A 15,496-nucleotide genomic window follows, 5' to 3' on the forward strand; every position below is an offset into this window, starting at 1 on the left:
TTCGATTATGTAGTCGTGTAGCGCAAGCATTTTGTGTGGCGAGGGGGTGTGAAGGGGGAGGGGGCGCCTCTGTTATTGATCATATCATTTACACATTTAGAAAAGATGTTAAAGAAAATGCCTACTTGAAATTATTTTTCCCCGATCGCTTTGGCGCCCCTTCTGCTGCAGCACCCCTATGTATATAGTTCATACCCACTTTTTGCACCACTGATCACATACATTTCCCACAATTAAGCCTAAAAATGGCTTAATTGACGGGTAAGATTTTCAGGGCAGACAGAGTGAGAAATGACTCATTGGAGCAGCCAGGGGCTCCTATTCAGCAAACCAGCTGAGATCTCAAAAGCTGGCCCAGTGGATTTAAATCCTACTATGAATTTTTCAGCCCTTCCAAACACTTACAGGCTAAACAGCCGACAGACCCCATAGATAAAGGGCTCATGGCAGTAATTAAAAAGATTAACAATATTTTTGGAAGGCTAAACGTTTGATATCTTGTGTCAGTTGTTACACATTATCGACAAGTGAGTTGAACTTGTTTTGTATCTTTTTATTTGTTAATTACTGAATATCTTTGTGTATTTCTCAGTTTTCCTTTGATTAAAAGAAAAAAAAAAAAAACAGGTTCGAGGTTCAGCAACATTTCGTATTGACGGATCATTTTATTTTTTGGGTAAAAGTCATCCTAAAGGAACACAATTCCCCTCATAATTGTGCATGTGGTGTATATACACAACTGTGTGATCTGAGACTGTTCCAGAAGTCCAGCTTTATTGTGACAGTTCATACAAACATCAAACAGCCTCCTTTAACAAGCAAAAGACTTTCTTCAACCACATGAAATAAATGTATACTATTACCTTCGCTCCTCCAAGGTACTCAGCCCGTTAGGAGACATGTTAACTGTGTGTAAACACTGTGCAGCTCCGTCTTCTCCGGACAGGAGCCACTAAATCTCAGTAGCATTCCCTCGAGTTCTCACCCGTTTCAATAACAGGGAATCCAAAAAAAAAAAAAAAAAAAATCTCACTGAAACTCGACCGTCAACACTGTCTGAAACACCATGAAGTTCTTTAATAGTTAAAACGTCTCTTCTTGTATCAACCGTCTTATTTACAAATGGCCATCTAACCCTGCCTGGCTGCACACGTTGCTGGTCTGCCATTTACCGAGAAGTCATTAATAATTAATCAAAGAAGCTTCACATCAAGAGCAAAAAAAAAAAACAATAAGTATAAACCAATAGCAGGTAAATTCAAAAATCCATTAGGTCACTTCTCAGCCCAGGTTGGCACAGCCAGGCCAAAAGGACAACAAGGCCGTTGCACAGATTATTTTAGAGCCTGATCCAACCCGTTCTTTCAAGAAGAGGTCCACATGTCATCCACATGGGCTCAATTCACAGAGATGGGGTGTGTCCTTAACCACTAAAGCACTAAATTACAGCAGCGGTCCAAGCAACAAGACTGGGAGGAACGCTTGCCCCTTCAACATCGACAATGATACTGAAATACAAACATTTCAATAAGCAGTAAGTCAATATATTGAAATATACAACCTCTTAAATCTATATATTTCAATATGCAAATCAAATGCGTAAGAAAAACAAATGTGCGGTACTGTGTGGTAATAAGAGTTCTGTGATGATTGACGGGATTTTACCAACCTGCAAATAGTGGGGCAGAGACTGCTGTTGCTTAAATTTGAAATGCACTGATAAGCCTTTTACCTGAGAATGGGCTATCATCTCCAAAGGGATAAATCTGTTGTGTTTAAATCTGGTGGTGCCCCTAATTCTCACACACACGCACAAACACACACACACACACATACAGTTGTGTCGTCATGTCACACATTTAGCTAAGAGGTTCGCAGAAGTACCGGTTTAAATAGCAGAATTAAACGCACTCAAAAGCAAGTCTTTCTCTAAAATAATAATTATCTTTGGAGAGACAAAGAGAGAAACGAAAATGATTGAGAACACCAGAGCTCCTTTTCTGTATCTCCACCCATCCTTGTGGCAGGTGCCTCCTGAAACTTCCCGGTTTCTGGGTGGAGTGTTCCTGGGAAATGGAGAGTGTCCAACCGGTTAGTCTTTTTTTTGTTTGTTTGTTTTTTTTTTTTTTTTTGCATAGCCAGACAGTGGGCATGACCACTGGAACCACTTAAAGAGTTTTAAAAGGAAAGCTGTCCGTGGAAGTGGGGAGCCTTGGTCCATGTGTACCCCTTCACACCAGCTGGCCTGGGGGTGTTTAGTCGGTCCCTCCCAAAGATGCAGCCTCCCGCTCACAAGGTGGGCTCTTTCTGGCGCTCACGTCCGTTGGACGTCTTCTTGACTTTAGAAATACCCTCCAGTGCCCCAGACTCAGTCACCCTGGACAGTGATCGGAACAGAGAGAAGACATACTGCCTTTTAATATTTTGACATTGCTTTTCCACCTCTGAAAACACAAGAGTTTGATTAGCAAAATAATAAAAGTTTGATGTTTAACTGACAAAGTTTCTTCTGTATTGGCGAGTAAACAGCTGATCATAAGAGTATCTATGGATATAGCTTGAATAACTTTAGCAGAACCTTTCTGTGGGCATTTACTGCTTCCTGCACACACTTTCAAGCCTTTCTTCGATTATCTCAAAGACAGTTTGGCTTCATAGAAAAAAAAGAATGTGTTGTTTGAGTGAAAAGAGTGAAAGGTTCGATGGAACAATATAGAAGAAGCCCCACAGAGTTGAACAAATCTGGGTTCTTCACCACTTAGAAGACACTTATTACCACGATCCATTGCCTGAAGACACACTCCTCTCTCTCTCTCTCTCTCTGTGGGCTGGACACATTCTTACCCAACGTATTCGGCTTAGTCCCGTTTTTCAGTGAGATTAAAGCAGAACCCTGTAATTCAACAATGCTGAAATCGGGCTGTGGACTAGCGCTGTGTGCTTACACTTCATCCATCTCTACGTCCTCCTCGTCCTGGGGAAGCTGCAGGTAGGGGTTATTGGACGCTGGCCGGAACTTGTAGCCCGTCAACACAAAGAATATCAAAGTAGACACCTCCACCAGAAACTGGGGAAACAAAAGAGTGCGCACGTCAAATACAACACCAAGATGAATCATGTTCGCAGTTGGCTTATAGCCACAGCGTTCAACTTTAAGCAGAAAGCCGACAGCTCCATCACACTTTTTATTAGCTTTTTTTGGCTTACAAATTAATAAACAGGAGTACCGGCCCCTTTAACTAAGAATGGCATTCCTGGCCACTTGTAATAAAGCAATACAGGGCTCTAAAGGAGTAATGCATTTAAAAGTATGCACATCAGACAGTAACGCCTAGTCATCATCGATTCAGAGTGAGCTCCAGAATGTCTTTGACCTTTCTCAAAGCGGTGCTCTGCAGTAAAGTCAGACTGTTATCGTACACCGTCGCTGTCTCACCTCATAGCACCACTGCCACTGGAAAGGCATTGTGATCTTCAGCAGAATGGCTATGATCCTTGTGAAGTAGATATAACACACAATCTAAAACGGAGAAAACAATTTCAATAGTCACACAAAATGGGGCAGACTGTTTTTTTTTTTTAATAAAAGATAAAGTATTTTAAAACAAAGCAAGAAAAAGTAAGTTTTTTTTTAATCCTGGCTCCACAGCAATGACTCTGCTGAATGAAAAGCCTGCAGACTCTTTGCTAAATGCTGTGACTCAGTATAATTTACAACCAGAGCTAAGCTTAAATAAAATAATGTAAAAAAAAAAAAACAAAAAAAACCAAAGCCAGAAATCAGCAGCATCGCTGAAAACGTCAGCGTTAGAACAATGTCAACATTCATGCTGCGCTTTGAGCTCTAAAACAGAGTAAGAAAAACACTGCTGAGCTCGAGTCTTGCTCACCATCACATAATAGTGCCGGAAGAGCTTGAGCTTCTCCAAGTTCATGGCAGCTGAAAGAAATATGGAGCAGGTTTAGTACACCAATGGCCGGCAGCAGCTCAGAAACCTTGTGGCTGATCAAAATTCTTACCACCTTTTCCATCTGTGCTAGAAGCCTCCTGCAGGTGACGGATTGACCTGTGAACACACGTTTTATATTTAAGAACACATTTGTGCACTATGGGAAAGGCAAATTGACCTAACAAATGCTATATTGACCACGGATGCACCCCCCCCCCCATATAATTGATGTCTGGAAAATTCCATCACTGAAGATTTTATGCAGAAAATTAGAAGGAACCCATTCCATGGGACGACTTGTCTTAGACTGGCTGGATATAGATCATCCAACCATCCATCGTACCTGCAATCTAACATTACCTTTGGTCTCCTGACAGTTACATCCTTTCTTAGGCTTTCAATAAGTTAAAGCATGGAATATGAAGGACACCTCTTATCTTAACCTGCCACTGTAGAAGCAGATCAGACGCTAGTCCCAGTCCTGGTCTTGATTCAATTTTCAATTGATTTTAATAGATGGAAACCGTAACCGATACAGCTTAGACAGACCACGTGCAAACACTACCAGACAACGGGGAAAAGGATGGCTCCGCAGCAGATAAGGTCAACCAGAAAGAGGATCTCCTTCCACAGATAGTATTCACTGGAGCCTTCCTCTGTGGATTCAATGATGATGTAGGCGACATTAGCGAGAACCTGGGGGGCGACAGGCAAGGGAGTCGTCAAAAGAGAAGGAAAATACAACAGGTAAACTTCACGCTAGCGTACTGAACAGTACCTGCAGTGGGATGACTATCATGAAGATTTTCTTCTCCTTGTCAGACAGGATGTATTTGACGAAAGCCCAGCCAGTGCCAATCAGTGCCAGCGTGATGAACAGGAGAGCTCCTTTGAGCCTTTAGTAAATGTAAACATACACATGTTAAAAAAAACAACACACAAAGTGGAACAAACAACATATCGCGCAGACGTCGTACTTACAAGTGTGTTATATAATACATGACGGCCCAGCCTTCGATGGGATGCCCCTCAGTGTTGATAAAGTGATAGTTGATCTAAGAGAGAAATAGAGCAGGGATGCATGAAGCAACTTTGGCTTTAGTTTGTTTTAGGACTCAAAACACAGATGTGATGTACAAAACTAGGATTAAGTGTGCACTGTGGTGACGGTGCTCTTACACTGTGGAAAACCAAGGACGTGGACTTTGTGAACGCCAGCGCGGCCATCAGCCAGTGAATCTTAAACACGCTGTACCTGTAAACGAGCGCACAGGGAAAGACGTTTCAACTCTTTTAGGCGAGTCTGTGTCGCTGTCGCTAAACAGGAGCGTTTACATCTTCTGGGAGTTTTTGAGGACAGTGACACGATGCCTCGATAGTCCACTCTCTGTCTCACCCACACTTTACTAAAAAGGAGTGCAGTCGAGGAGTCAGCCGCCACGTTTTCTTTGTCAAATTTAGAGTAGGCTCATGCTACGATCATTACTGCAATGCATGGAAATGCTCACTACATTCTGTGAGAGATTTGCATAGAAAGACCATTTAGAAAGATAAGGGATGAAAAGAATTTGGCATCACAGTAACACCCCACACGTTGTTCCCGTGCATGCAGTTCATTTTAGATCCTAAGCTCAAATCCAAAGACAGTTTTCAGTAGATTTTCTGCTACTTTATGCACATAAAGCACAGAGTCTGTGTTCCCGCTGTGTAAGCAGAGGTGTTCTATTGCTCATCTAGAGGCAGCGACCGGCAGCTAGTGGTCTGACTTCCACATAGGTGTTGTAAACATTGGTGGTTTCAGACAGCAAATCTTAACTGCCAACAGGCCACAATGAGCTGCAGCTTCCTCACAAATTTAATGCTAATTGGCAAAGAATCTGAGCTCAACTCTTTAAACTGAGATGAGGAACATCCTAGTGTCGTTACAAAATTGATGTTGTAACAAACCCACGGCGTATCCAAATGGACGTGACTTTGCAAAAAGCTGGAAGACTCTGCCACACAAAGTGGTAAACACTGATGTACCTGTGTTTCATGAGGGTGTAAACCCAGACCATGGCAGCACTGAAGAAGACTCCGGCCATAAAAATGTAAAGGCGAGACAATGGAATTTCTGCTGCAGAGAGGTAGCCTCCTGGATTCTTTTCTGTCACTTCCACCTGCAGGGGATACATTCACATTGAGATATGCATACACCTGAGAGTACCTGCGCCAAGAACAAACCGACTCAACTCACCGTGAACGAGTAAGGCAGTTTGATTCCAGGCACTCTGTTGTGACAGTAGTGGAATTTGAGGCTGTACAGACCCTGCGCCTTTGGGCCGACCTCGATGTGGAACTGTGCAGAAAAGGCGAGATGTTTTGCATGTGATGGTAAATTCTATGTCTCAAGACTAACAAACGCTCTAATCCAACTATTTACCTCTTAATTAACACCCAGACAACCTCCTGCTTCTTAATTATTATCATCAAGACTGCATCCTACCCCCCCCGGAGGTGTGGTTACACACCTAAAGAACAAAGCCCCCTCGTCAGGTATAAATGCTCTGGGTTCCTTTTGTTTGTATCTTTTCATACCATTGCCGCTGAATGGTGTGGACTGATCTTTTTCCTTGTAACGATGAATAAAACCTTAGCCGGCCGGCAGAAAAAGTAAAGTTCTCTATTTCATTGCTCATCAGAGGTATTAGGAAGCAAGCGATAAAAACTTCCATAACACACACAACTATAGCCAATCAAATACTGTGTCACATGACATATAAAGGATGAGATCAGTGCACTTACACTGAAGTTGTAGGAGCCATTTACTTTGTCCAGAGCTAAAGTCAGCGGGGTAGACTTATCCAGCTACAAGAGGACACAGTTCATTGTTTAGTTCATTCAGGCGATTTCATGAACAGATCCGACCAACAAGTACAGAAACACAAAGGTATGTTACCAGGAATCTAGTTCCCTCAGCTTTCTCAGCTTCTGCATCAGGACTCGTCTTTTCATCTGGCTGAGCTTCCTTCTTCTCATCTGGCTGAGCATCCTTCTTCTCATCTGGCTGAGCATCCTTCTTCTCATCCGGCTGATCTGGCTTCTTCACATCCGGGGACACCTCTTCATTTTTGGTGCCTTTCAACGTATCATCTGACTGGGGTGACTTTGCGTTCCCATTGTCTAATGATTGAGCAGTATCAACAGAGATTGATCTGGTCTTCCTCTGACCTAAAGGGTACAAACGTAGGTTCAAAACAGTCAAATTTCAAAGCTCCGCTTGATTCAAATGATTTCATTCTTCATCCTGCTGTAGATTTTTGAGGAAGTGTAAAGTGTGAACAGCACCGACCTTTATTTACTTCAGCCTTTGCCTTTGCTGTCAAGATGTTGTCTTGGACACCCATAGCTCTCACATTGACACTACGCAAATATAAATCGTCAAGCTTCACAAAAGGCTCTAAGGACAATGAAATAAATATCAACTTACAGTGACGGTGAAAAATATACACACCTGAGGGTGTTGATATCGATAAAAAAAAGAATGAGAGGCTCATCGTTGGTCGGCCTTGTCAGTGTGAGTGGGCATGTCTCAGTCTCCTCTGCCTACAAGGAACACAACAAACAGTCAAATCATCACATATGAACAAATCATCACGAACTGTACCCATTTTTTTTTTCAAATCAAAAATCTAATTAGAATATCCAGCAATAAATGTATGATGACAAATGATATATGGAAAATGTTTTACTAGAAAGCATAATGGCAAAAAGGTGTCGCACTTACCGTGTAGGACAAGACTCCATTGACACGTGACCTGGACAGGCTGAAACCAACCTAAACAAAGTGCAAATGTTGACTGTGAGTTTATACTGTCGGAGCACTTCGGTTGAAAGCACTTTTCCCACAAGAAGAAGTTCCAGTTAAAGCGCCAGCTTATGTTATGCGTTACGTATTTGTTCAGTTAGTCTGCCCCTTTACTGCTTGCTGGAAACACTTACTCGAAATTGTTGTCAACAAATTCTCTTCATCAGTTACAAAGTTCACGTATCATTAGTGAGAAATTAGATAGCATTTGTTTAAAAGTGCTTTATCCAATGTTTTATTAGATGAAGCAAAACATTTTATTGTTTTTACAGCTGGGAATGCAGCTGAATCCAGCACCAAAGCATGCATCATAAAGCAGTTTGCAACATCGGGATGTGTCGCAGAATGCAGCAAAAAACAGGGTGCGATAGCGTATATGCACATCAGTAAAATCTAATGTGCCATAAAACCAACAATGTTCACATTTTATTGACAATGTAATGGAGGCAGTCATCCAATTACATGTTTAGTTAGGGAGGTAATAGTTATAGATCCTGTACTGGATTATATTCACTGGTATTTGACTAAGTTGCTATAAAACTATGTTTATCAAGAACTATTGATATAATGTAGTCTGGAACAACATCACCTGTCACAGTGAGCTTTGCCATGAATAAAAATGATTATTTTTTTGGACAACAAATGCTGATTTTTGAACATTTAGCTAAGATAAAATCTATGCTAACGTTTTGTATATTACCGCCTATCACATGAAGTGGTTTGTATTTGTTCAAGCTAGGCAATTTGCACTTGTTTTCATAATGAACCACCTAAAAGGAACACAAATGCACCTCTGACATGTTCAGTGGCAGCTGAACTCACTCCTTCAAATGAACAGAAGATGCACACAAAAAACAAACACTCCTTACCGGATAGGTGCTGTAGTTTACCAGAGTTTCCTTCAGCCACAGGGCGGAGAGGCTCACATCCAAAGTCCCATTAGCGTAGAAACCAAAGTTGTTGAGGTCGACAGCAAACCGGGTTTCATTCTGAGAAGAAAATCAAACAAAAGCAGAGATGTTCGATACGCTTTTTCTGAGATTTGTCTACAAACCAACAGAAATTCAACACTGTAACAACAACATGACATGATGTTTGCCCATTTCACGTAATTTGAGCTAATCAACACCTACGTGCTAGCTGGTAAAATGCCGCCTGGAGGAGTGACGTTGACTGGCTAACGCTGCTATAACAAACACATAATAACACGACTGTCGACTTACCTTCAGGGTGAGCTTGTGTATTCTTGCGTTGCACACAGACAGCAGTAACGAGAGTAACAATCCAGCCAAACAACAGTCTCTGTGTACCACGGCCATTACCAAACCTGCTAACGGTAACTGGTGATATTAGCGATCGACAATCCTACCAGATGGCTAAACAGTACGCTGGCCTGCAGTCGTCACCGTATCCGAGATCACTTACAATGTTGTTTCGCTTGAAAAACAACGTATTGGCACTTAGCCTACACTGTTTGTTGCTAAATGATAACCGCGTATCTTATACTCTGTTTTTCTTTTGTGCTTTCATCGCGCAAGACAACAGCTAGCTTGTAGACGAGTGCAATAGCTTACTTCCTGGTCTTGAACGCACAGCAGAACGTTAAACAGGGTTCGGACAAATTCGTCAACCAGGACGCCTACAGCTGTTTATTCTCGTTTGCAGCTGCCATGAAAATGCAGCTAAATCAACAGAAATACAGACGTAAGTTATAAATGCTCTTCGCACGAAAAATCAACCAATCGTGTGTGGCTTTTCTGTCAAACACGTGAGGTTTTCATTCAGACGTTCTGTCTACACCTTTGAAAAATTGCCCTAGGTTTGGTCACGTGGTCCATTTTTTGACAGCGAGCTTCCGGCTGTAAATGTTCACATGAACAGAATGACCCTCCACGTCGGATGAGATCTCTGGGGTTGCCATGTTGCTACGCATATTTATGTATATATATTGAAACTCTTAAACATAGATCATAGATCTATGATCTATGTTTAAGAGTTTAAAAAGAGAACCATATACACACAGCTTTATGAATGTAGCAAAAAAAAAAAGAAGTCATATTGTCAATGATCACATCTGTCTTTCTGCATATAAATGTTTTTTTTTTTTTACAATACACTCACCGGCCACTTTATTAGGTACACCTGTTAAATTGCATGGTAACACAGATAGCTAATCAGCAGTGATGACGAGATGAAACCTCATGACGCTCTGAAGCTGTCCATCCGAGTAGTTCACACATTGGCCGAAGCTTCATGACGCTTAATTTGCTCTGCTGCGCCATCAAGTGGATAATAAATGTAAAGCAGGTTGTGATTGAAATGACCATGGACACTATACAGAGTGTTTATAAGTCTATGGATATGACAACGTGGCTTCACTATGTGAAGCGTCGACATAATTTGTACTTAAATGATTATGCTAGTAGACAAAAATGAGCGTGTGTTCCTTCTGTTCTGGGGGATTTTTAGTCATTTTTATTTAAGCACATCAACTTTTCAAAAGTGCTTGGTCTCAGGCGGTTTCTTTTTTGAGATTATTTCACCTGCTTTCGGAAATACCCTTTCACAGGGGACAGATGAAGCTGGGGTACACAGCATCTTCACAGCAAGCTTATACAAGTTGTGATGTACATTTTTTTAAATATTTTTCCCAGTATTGTCGCGGGTCCTCTGATCTCTTAACATTTGGTTCTGCAAGGTATGTTTTGACCTCCACTGATGCATCCAAGGTTTCATTTTGGATTCTTCTCTGCTGGACTGTGGCATCCAAACAGACAAGCCGACTGTAAGTAACTACATACAATGACACAATAAAAATATATGCAATACGCCAATTAAAATACATCGATTACCTTGAGTTCCAGGCAGAGAAGCTTCTGATGAGGATGATGTGGAGGAGGATGAGTTTCTCTGGAATTTGTAGGATTCCAAGATCCTCCTCCTCCATTGCATGATGTAACATCGCCAACAGGGGAATAACTTTGAATACTGAGACCCTTTTTTCCTCAGATAGCTCCACTGTGGCATCATGAAATGGTGACAAAACTTTCAGACATTCTGCGATTATCACATAATTTTTGGATAAAAGTGGCACAATGTCTGTGCATAAGCCAGCCAAAGCAGCTCCAACAGGATCCCTCAGGTCATAGATGTGTTGCAGCATACGGTAGGTGCTGTTCCAGTGGGTATCCACCTCTTGTATTAATTTTAGCTCTGGACTGCCCATTTGTTCATTCACCTGTACTAGTCTCTCCTACAAAATGTGACAACAAAAAGTGATTGATTCAAATGTCACTGCAGCAGCAACTTAAACAAGTGTGCCATCAGGAATACATCAGTGAGATAAAGAACTCACCTTTGGAGTGGTGCTGCTCTTGAAATAACCCACAGGGTTTTGTTCAAGAGCCTTTTTAACAATTAGATTCAAACAATATGCCAAAGGGCAAAGCTTTAACAAGCTTTTTGAACCCTTTATCCTCCACAATAGGAAAAGGCCGTGAGTCTTCTTCTTTCAACATTTTCTCTAAGCTGCACCTTCTGTACTGTAGTCACTAGTAAAAAAAATCCCACCTTCAATAGGGAGGAAAACTGAGGTATTTGCTATTTTAGCCACATGAATTTAAAAGAAGAAAACATCACAATGGGACAAAATAAGAAACTGGCTTCAACTTTGATGTCACACCCATTTTTATTGAAACAGATGGTTGAAATGTTATTAGCTTAGGACTACACTCCTCTGGACGGAGACTTCACTGCCACATATCACACATTTCTATCACTTGGCACAGTTATCCCTGTATCTGTATACCTTCCCTGCTCGCATCTTACACCCTTCTATCATGTACCGGCCACAACAGAAGCATTTTTGCTGGCAATAAAGGAAATAACATAAAACTGTGAATCCTTTTGTTGAGTTCAATTGTAAAATGGCTTCTTAAATATGTATATACTTTTTAGAAATCTCATCTGAAAAGTGACGCATATAATAAAAAAAAAAATCTATTACCAGGCTCAGAGAAAATGCATTTGTGTCTGACTGGCCTGCAGCTGTTATCAGACATAATTTACAGAGGTAAAGGAGCTTACGTGATGGCTTTAATGTCACTGAAAAAATGCAAGTGCTAGAAGAAATTCTGAATAACAAAATAGTTAAAAATATGACTTGTTTCCTTTAAGTAATTCCGCTGTGTTAAAAAAAACGTGTTATTTATGAGTGTTGATGGTCACGTTCCATGTTCCAGGGTTGCTGGAGTTGAGTATGGGGGCGAAGACCAAAGCTCCATCCTGAGCTGATACTGAGGTTGTGGAAGACTGGGGTGTTGGAGGTGGTCTTGCAGCAGTGCTGGAGGATTCGGGTTTTAAGCCCTCTGTGAGTGAAAACACAGATGCAGGGAATTAGTCAAGACGGCATATTGGCTTGAAGTTGACTTTTAAAGCCACAACTACCTGCATATTTCTTCTTCAGCATGTCTGCAGCGTCGTTGATGTGCAGCTTCCTCAGGATCTCTATGGTGATCGTCACGGCCATCTCTTCACCATAGGCCTGTGTCATATGGGTCACAGTTTCTATCCGGCTTGCACTCTCTAGACGGGACCTTGGAATTGGGCGACAGCTGTCCAGGACCTCGAGCGTAAGATAAAACTTGAATTTTTTGAAGTCGTCTTCAAGTATCCCTTCAAGAGTTTCGACGAGCTGCATTTGAACAGCCATGTCTGATCAGACAGAAAGGAGGCATTAGTTTTTTAGTTTCCCTTTAACACCTCAAACACACTTTGATTTGCTTTGGTGACACACGTAATACGAAAGGATTTGAGAGGATTGACACCACTCTCATATCTGTGCAGTAATATTTTCAGCCATTATTTCCTCACACAAAAGAAGGGTTTCTCACATTCATCCAGTTACAAACAGGACTCAGTCATTAATAACTCCTTCAGTGGTCAGCTTTCTGTCAGGGGTGAATGTTTGTACAGTAGATTACCACGTTTTCATGAGTTTTCCCCCACAAAGTCATTGTAGCTAGTCAAGTGATGTAATAAGGTAACAGGTTTTGCAGTCAAGATTAAGCAGCCATCCATAATTTCAGAACGTAAACGAGGTCAATGAATACATATCAATTTAAATCTGACTATTTAATATCAAATTTGATTAAATATATGTATATAAACAGTCAAAAATTAAAGCTATTTCGGGGCTATTTCCTGATCAAGCTGGTGTAAAAGGTTCCTACAAATCCCTAGAAGTGCCCTCCTTTCTGCACATTTCTGCCGCGAGAATCGTATTTTGTGGGATTCCCTTTTTTTGTAGTTTGTTGCAAATAGCAGTGTTATGTGACTAGACTGTTGCAGTTTTGTAATGCAGTCTGCCACGCGTTGTGAGATCCCACACAGGAAGTACAGAGGCGCAAAAACGACATAACAACGTATTTACAATTTTAAACTAGGTCACATCTGTATCTGTCCGCCACATTAGTCCTCACTTATAGGTTTTAATAATCGTTTTGGCGACATAACGTTTTATTAACATTAAACACTTGATGACTGACTGATGGACTTTTTTTTTAACTTACTGTGTGCCACTAAACAACAGATCTCCCTCTGTCAGTGTCCGCTCCTCAGCTCAGCTGCACTTTGAACCGATTCGTTTTGTGAATACAGCCCAGGAGCTTCATAAAATCGCAGATCGCCCCTAGATGAGCGTTAAAAATCAAAATAGACTAAACTTACCGTATCACTGTCAGGCTGCGGATACGCGACTGTTCATAGAAGAAAAAAATGGCTTATTGTTTCACTTTCGGTTTCAGCTTGAGTACAATTTGTACCTTACAAGGCGGTCTGACAGATTACGAAAGCTCCACCGAGAAAAAAACAAAACAAAAAAACATTAATTCACAAAGACTTGTAAACAACAATTATTCGTATGTTAATCAATCATTTATGGCAATCGGCATGCCAGTTTTTGTTTCATTCATGTGTGAGCTGGTGTACTTGGTGAATGCAGAGCAAATTATACTACTTCATCTTTCTGATAGTTTGAAGCAATCAGATATTAGAAATCCACCGCGTTTTTATAGGCTTGGCAACATCAGTCTTTCACTTAGATGGAGGACGGTGTCATATGTATCATTAGTATACATGACGCTCATTAGTATACTATTAGTATCAAACTGTTTTGATAATAGAAAAGAAAAACAATAAAAAAAATCAACTTGATAAAATGACGAGGAGTTCTTGAATTAAATTAGTAGAGTATTATAAATTCCAATCAAGCTGAGTTTGGAGATACTGTTTTCTCAACTATTCATCTCCAATGACTTTTTTTTTTTAGAAACAGTATAAATATAGAGTAAAAATACATCATAAATTAAAACAAATTCTATCTTTAAAAGTCTCATCACTGGGTCACCACCTTCCACTGAACAGCTCCAGTGCTACCCGAGGGAAGTCAGTGTATCTCTGCAGGGGTGGGAAATCTTCTTTCTTCCAGAAGATATTTCCTCATTTGCTGTTTTGATAACAGTGGTGGAAATTGCCATGACACACGACTCGAAAATCTCCTGAATATGTTTATCCTCATAAAACCTTTTTTGTGACCCATTTGTGAATAATGCATGGGGACACTGTCATCCTGGAAGAAGCAACAATCGTCAAGAAGATAGACATATTTCATCACAGGATAAAGATGATTGCTCAGAACCGATTTGTTTGAAGGGACGTCATTCCTTTTGAGAGAAACAATGACCAAAATAATGATAAACAACAAGAGGACCAATTTTCTCACTGTACAGTCGATGGCCCCATCTGTCGTCTTGGTGTGTGCCACACAGCAGTTTTTCTCACAACTGGAAGTGACAATAGAGCAACACAGTGCCACAGGATTCCATGAAATAGTTACGTTTTCACTGTTGAACTGAATTGGCAAAAAGTCCACATTTGACCCATCTGACCACCAAGCGTCACTATCAAGTCGTGCTGATCACTAGTGCCTTCATATTACATCACATCAAAATGTCATTTTTGAATTCAGTTTCCGTTTTCCCGTGCTTCTGCACATTACAAAATCCCTGGTCAAGGTAAAGCATGAAAAACTGACATGGTTCAGGTTTGGTATAAAAACATACGTGCTTAAGGTTTGGTATTAAAACGAGGTAGTTAGGGTTAGGGGAACATCATGGCTTGCATTAAAACTGACACACTGACATACGTCATGCTGGATGGCTCAAAAAACCCAACAGATTTCATCATCCTCAGCATAAATACATCAAGTTCTGTTACGTGTTTCTGTTTTGCGATGTTTTTCCATAAGACTGCGCTGTGCTCTCACAGGAGTTGGATAACTCACCTGAGCATTTAGGGTCATTCCCAGTCTCTACAGAGCCACGTGTTTTTCACCACTGAATTCTGGGTAATCAAAGCTTGATTAGCTCTGCTGTGCTATTCCTCTCTAAGTAAATATAAATTTAAATTGTATATGAATATAACGTGCATTTTGTAATCTGAGAATATTCAATTTCCTCACCTGAAAAAAAAAGGTCAATAAATACAATACCAATGGTTCAAGAGTCATTATGTGTTGAGTTGTGTGCGAAAATGTGGTGGTTGAGCACAGTTTCCACCCCTCTTAACTGACCTGTTTTCAATAGATGTAAATGTAGACGTCACTTATGTTACTGTTCCCATAGAATTCCAGCCAGTTTGG

The 15,496-nt window shown here is 40.8% G+C and overlaps 1 protein-coding gene across 1 annotated transcript; it reads right to left on the minus strand.

The window, feature by feature from the left end:
* Positions 1-645: 645 nt before the first annotated feature.
* LOC140305719 (protein GPR108) lies at positions 646-9,623 on the minus strand. The gene is made up of 18 exons (XM_072384688.1): positions 9,021-9,623; positions 8,667-8,786; positions 7,717-7,767; positions 7,444-7,535; positions 7,282-7,352; positions 6,889-7,160; positions 6,735-6,797; positions 6,187-6,288; positions 5,976-6,109; positions 5,130-5,205; positions 4,932-5,005; positions 4,729-4,846; positions 4,516-4,646; positions 4,024-4,067; positions 3,891-3,940; positions 3,437-3,520; positions 2,946-3,067; positions 646-2,377 (listed from the first exon to the last, which is right to left on the minus strand). The coding sequence occupies exons 1-18, from the start codon at positions 9,114-9,116 to the stop codon at positions 2,290-2,292; spliced, it is 1,788 nt and encodes a 595-aa protein (XP_072240789.1). The 5' UTR covers positions 9,117-9,623; the 3' UTR covers positions 646-2,289.
* Positions 9,624-15,496: the final 5,873 nt, after the last annotated feature.

The sequence above is a fragment of the Leuresthes tenuis genome, unplaced genomic scaffold (assembly GCF_036924035.1).
Source record: "Leuresthes tenuis unplaced genomic scaffold, fLeuTen1.0.hap1 SCAF_4, whole genome shotgun sequence".
NCBI lineage: Eukaryota > Metazoa > Chordata > Actinopteri > Atheriniformes > Atherinopsidae > Leuresthes > Leuresthes tenuis.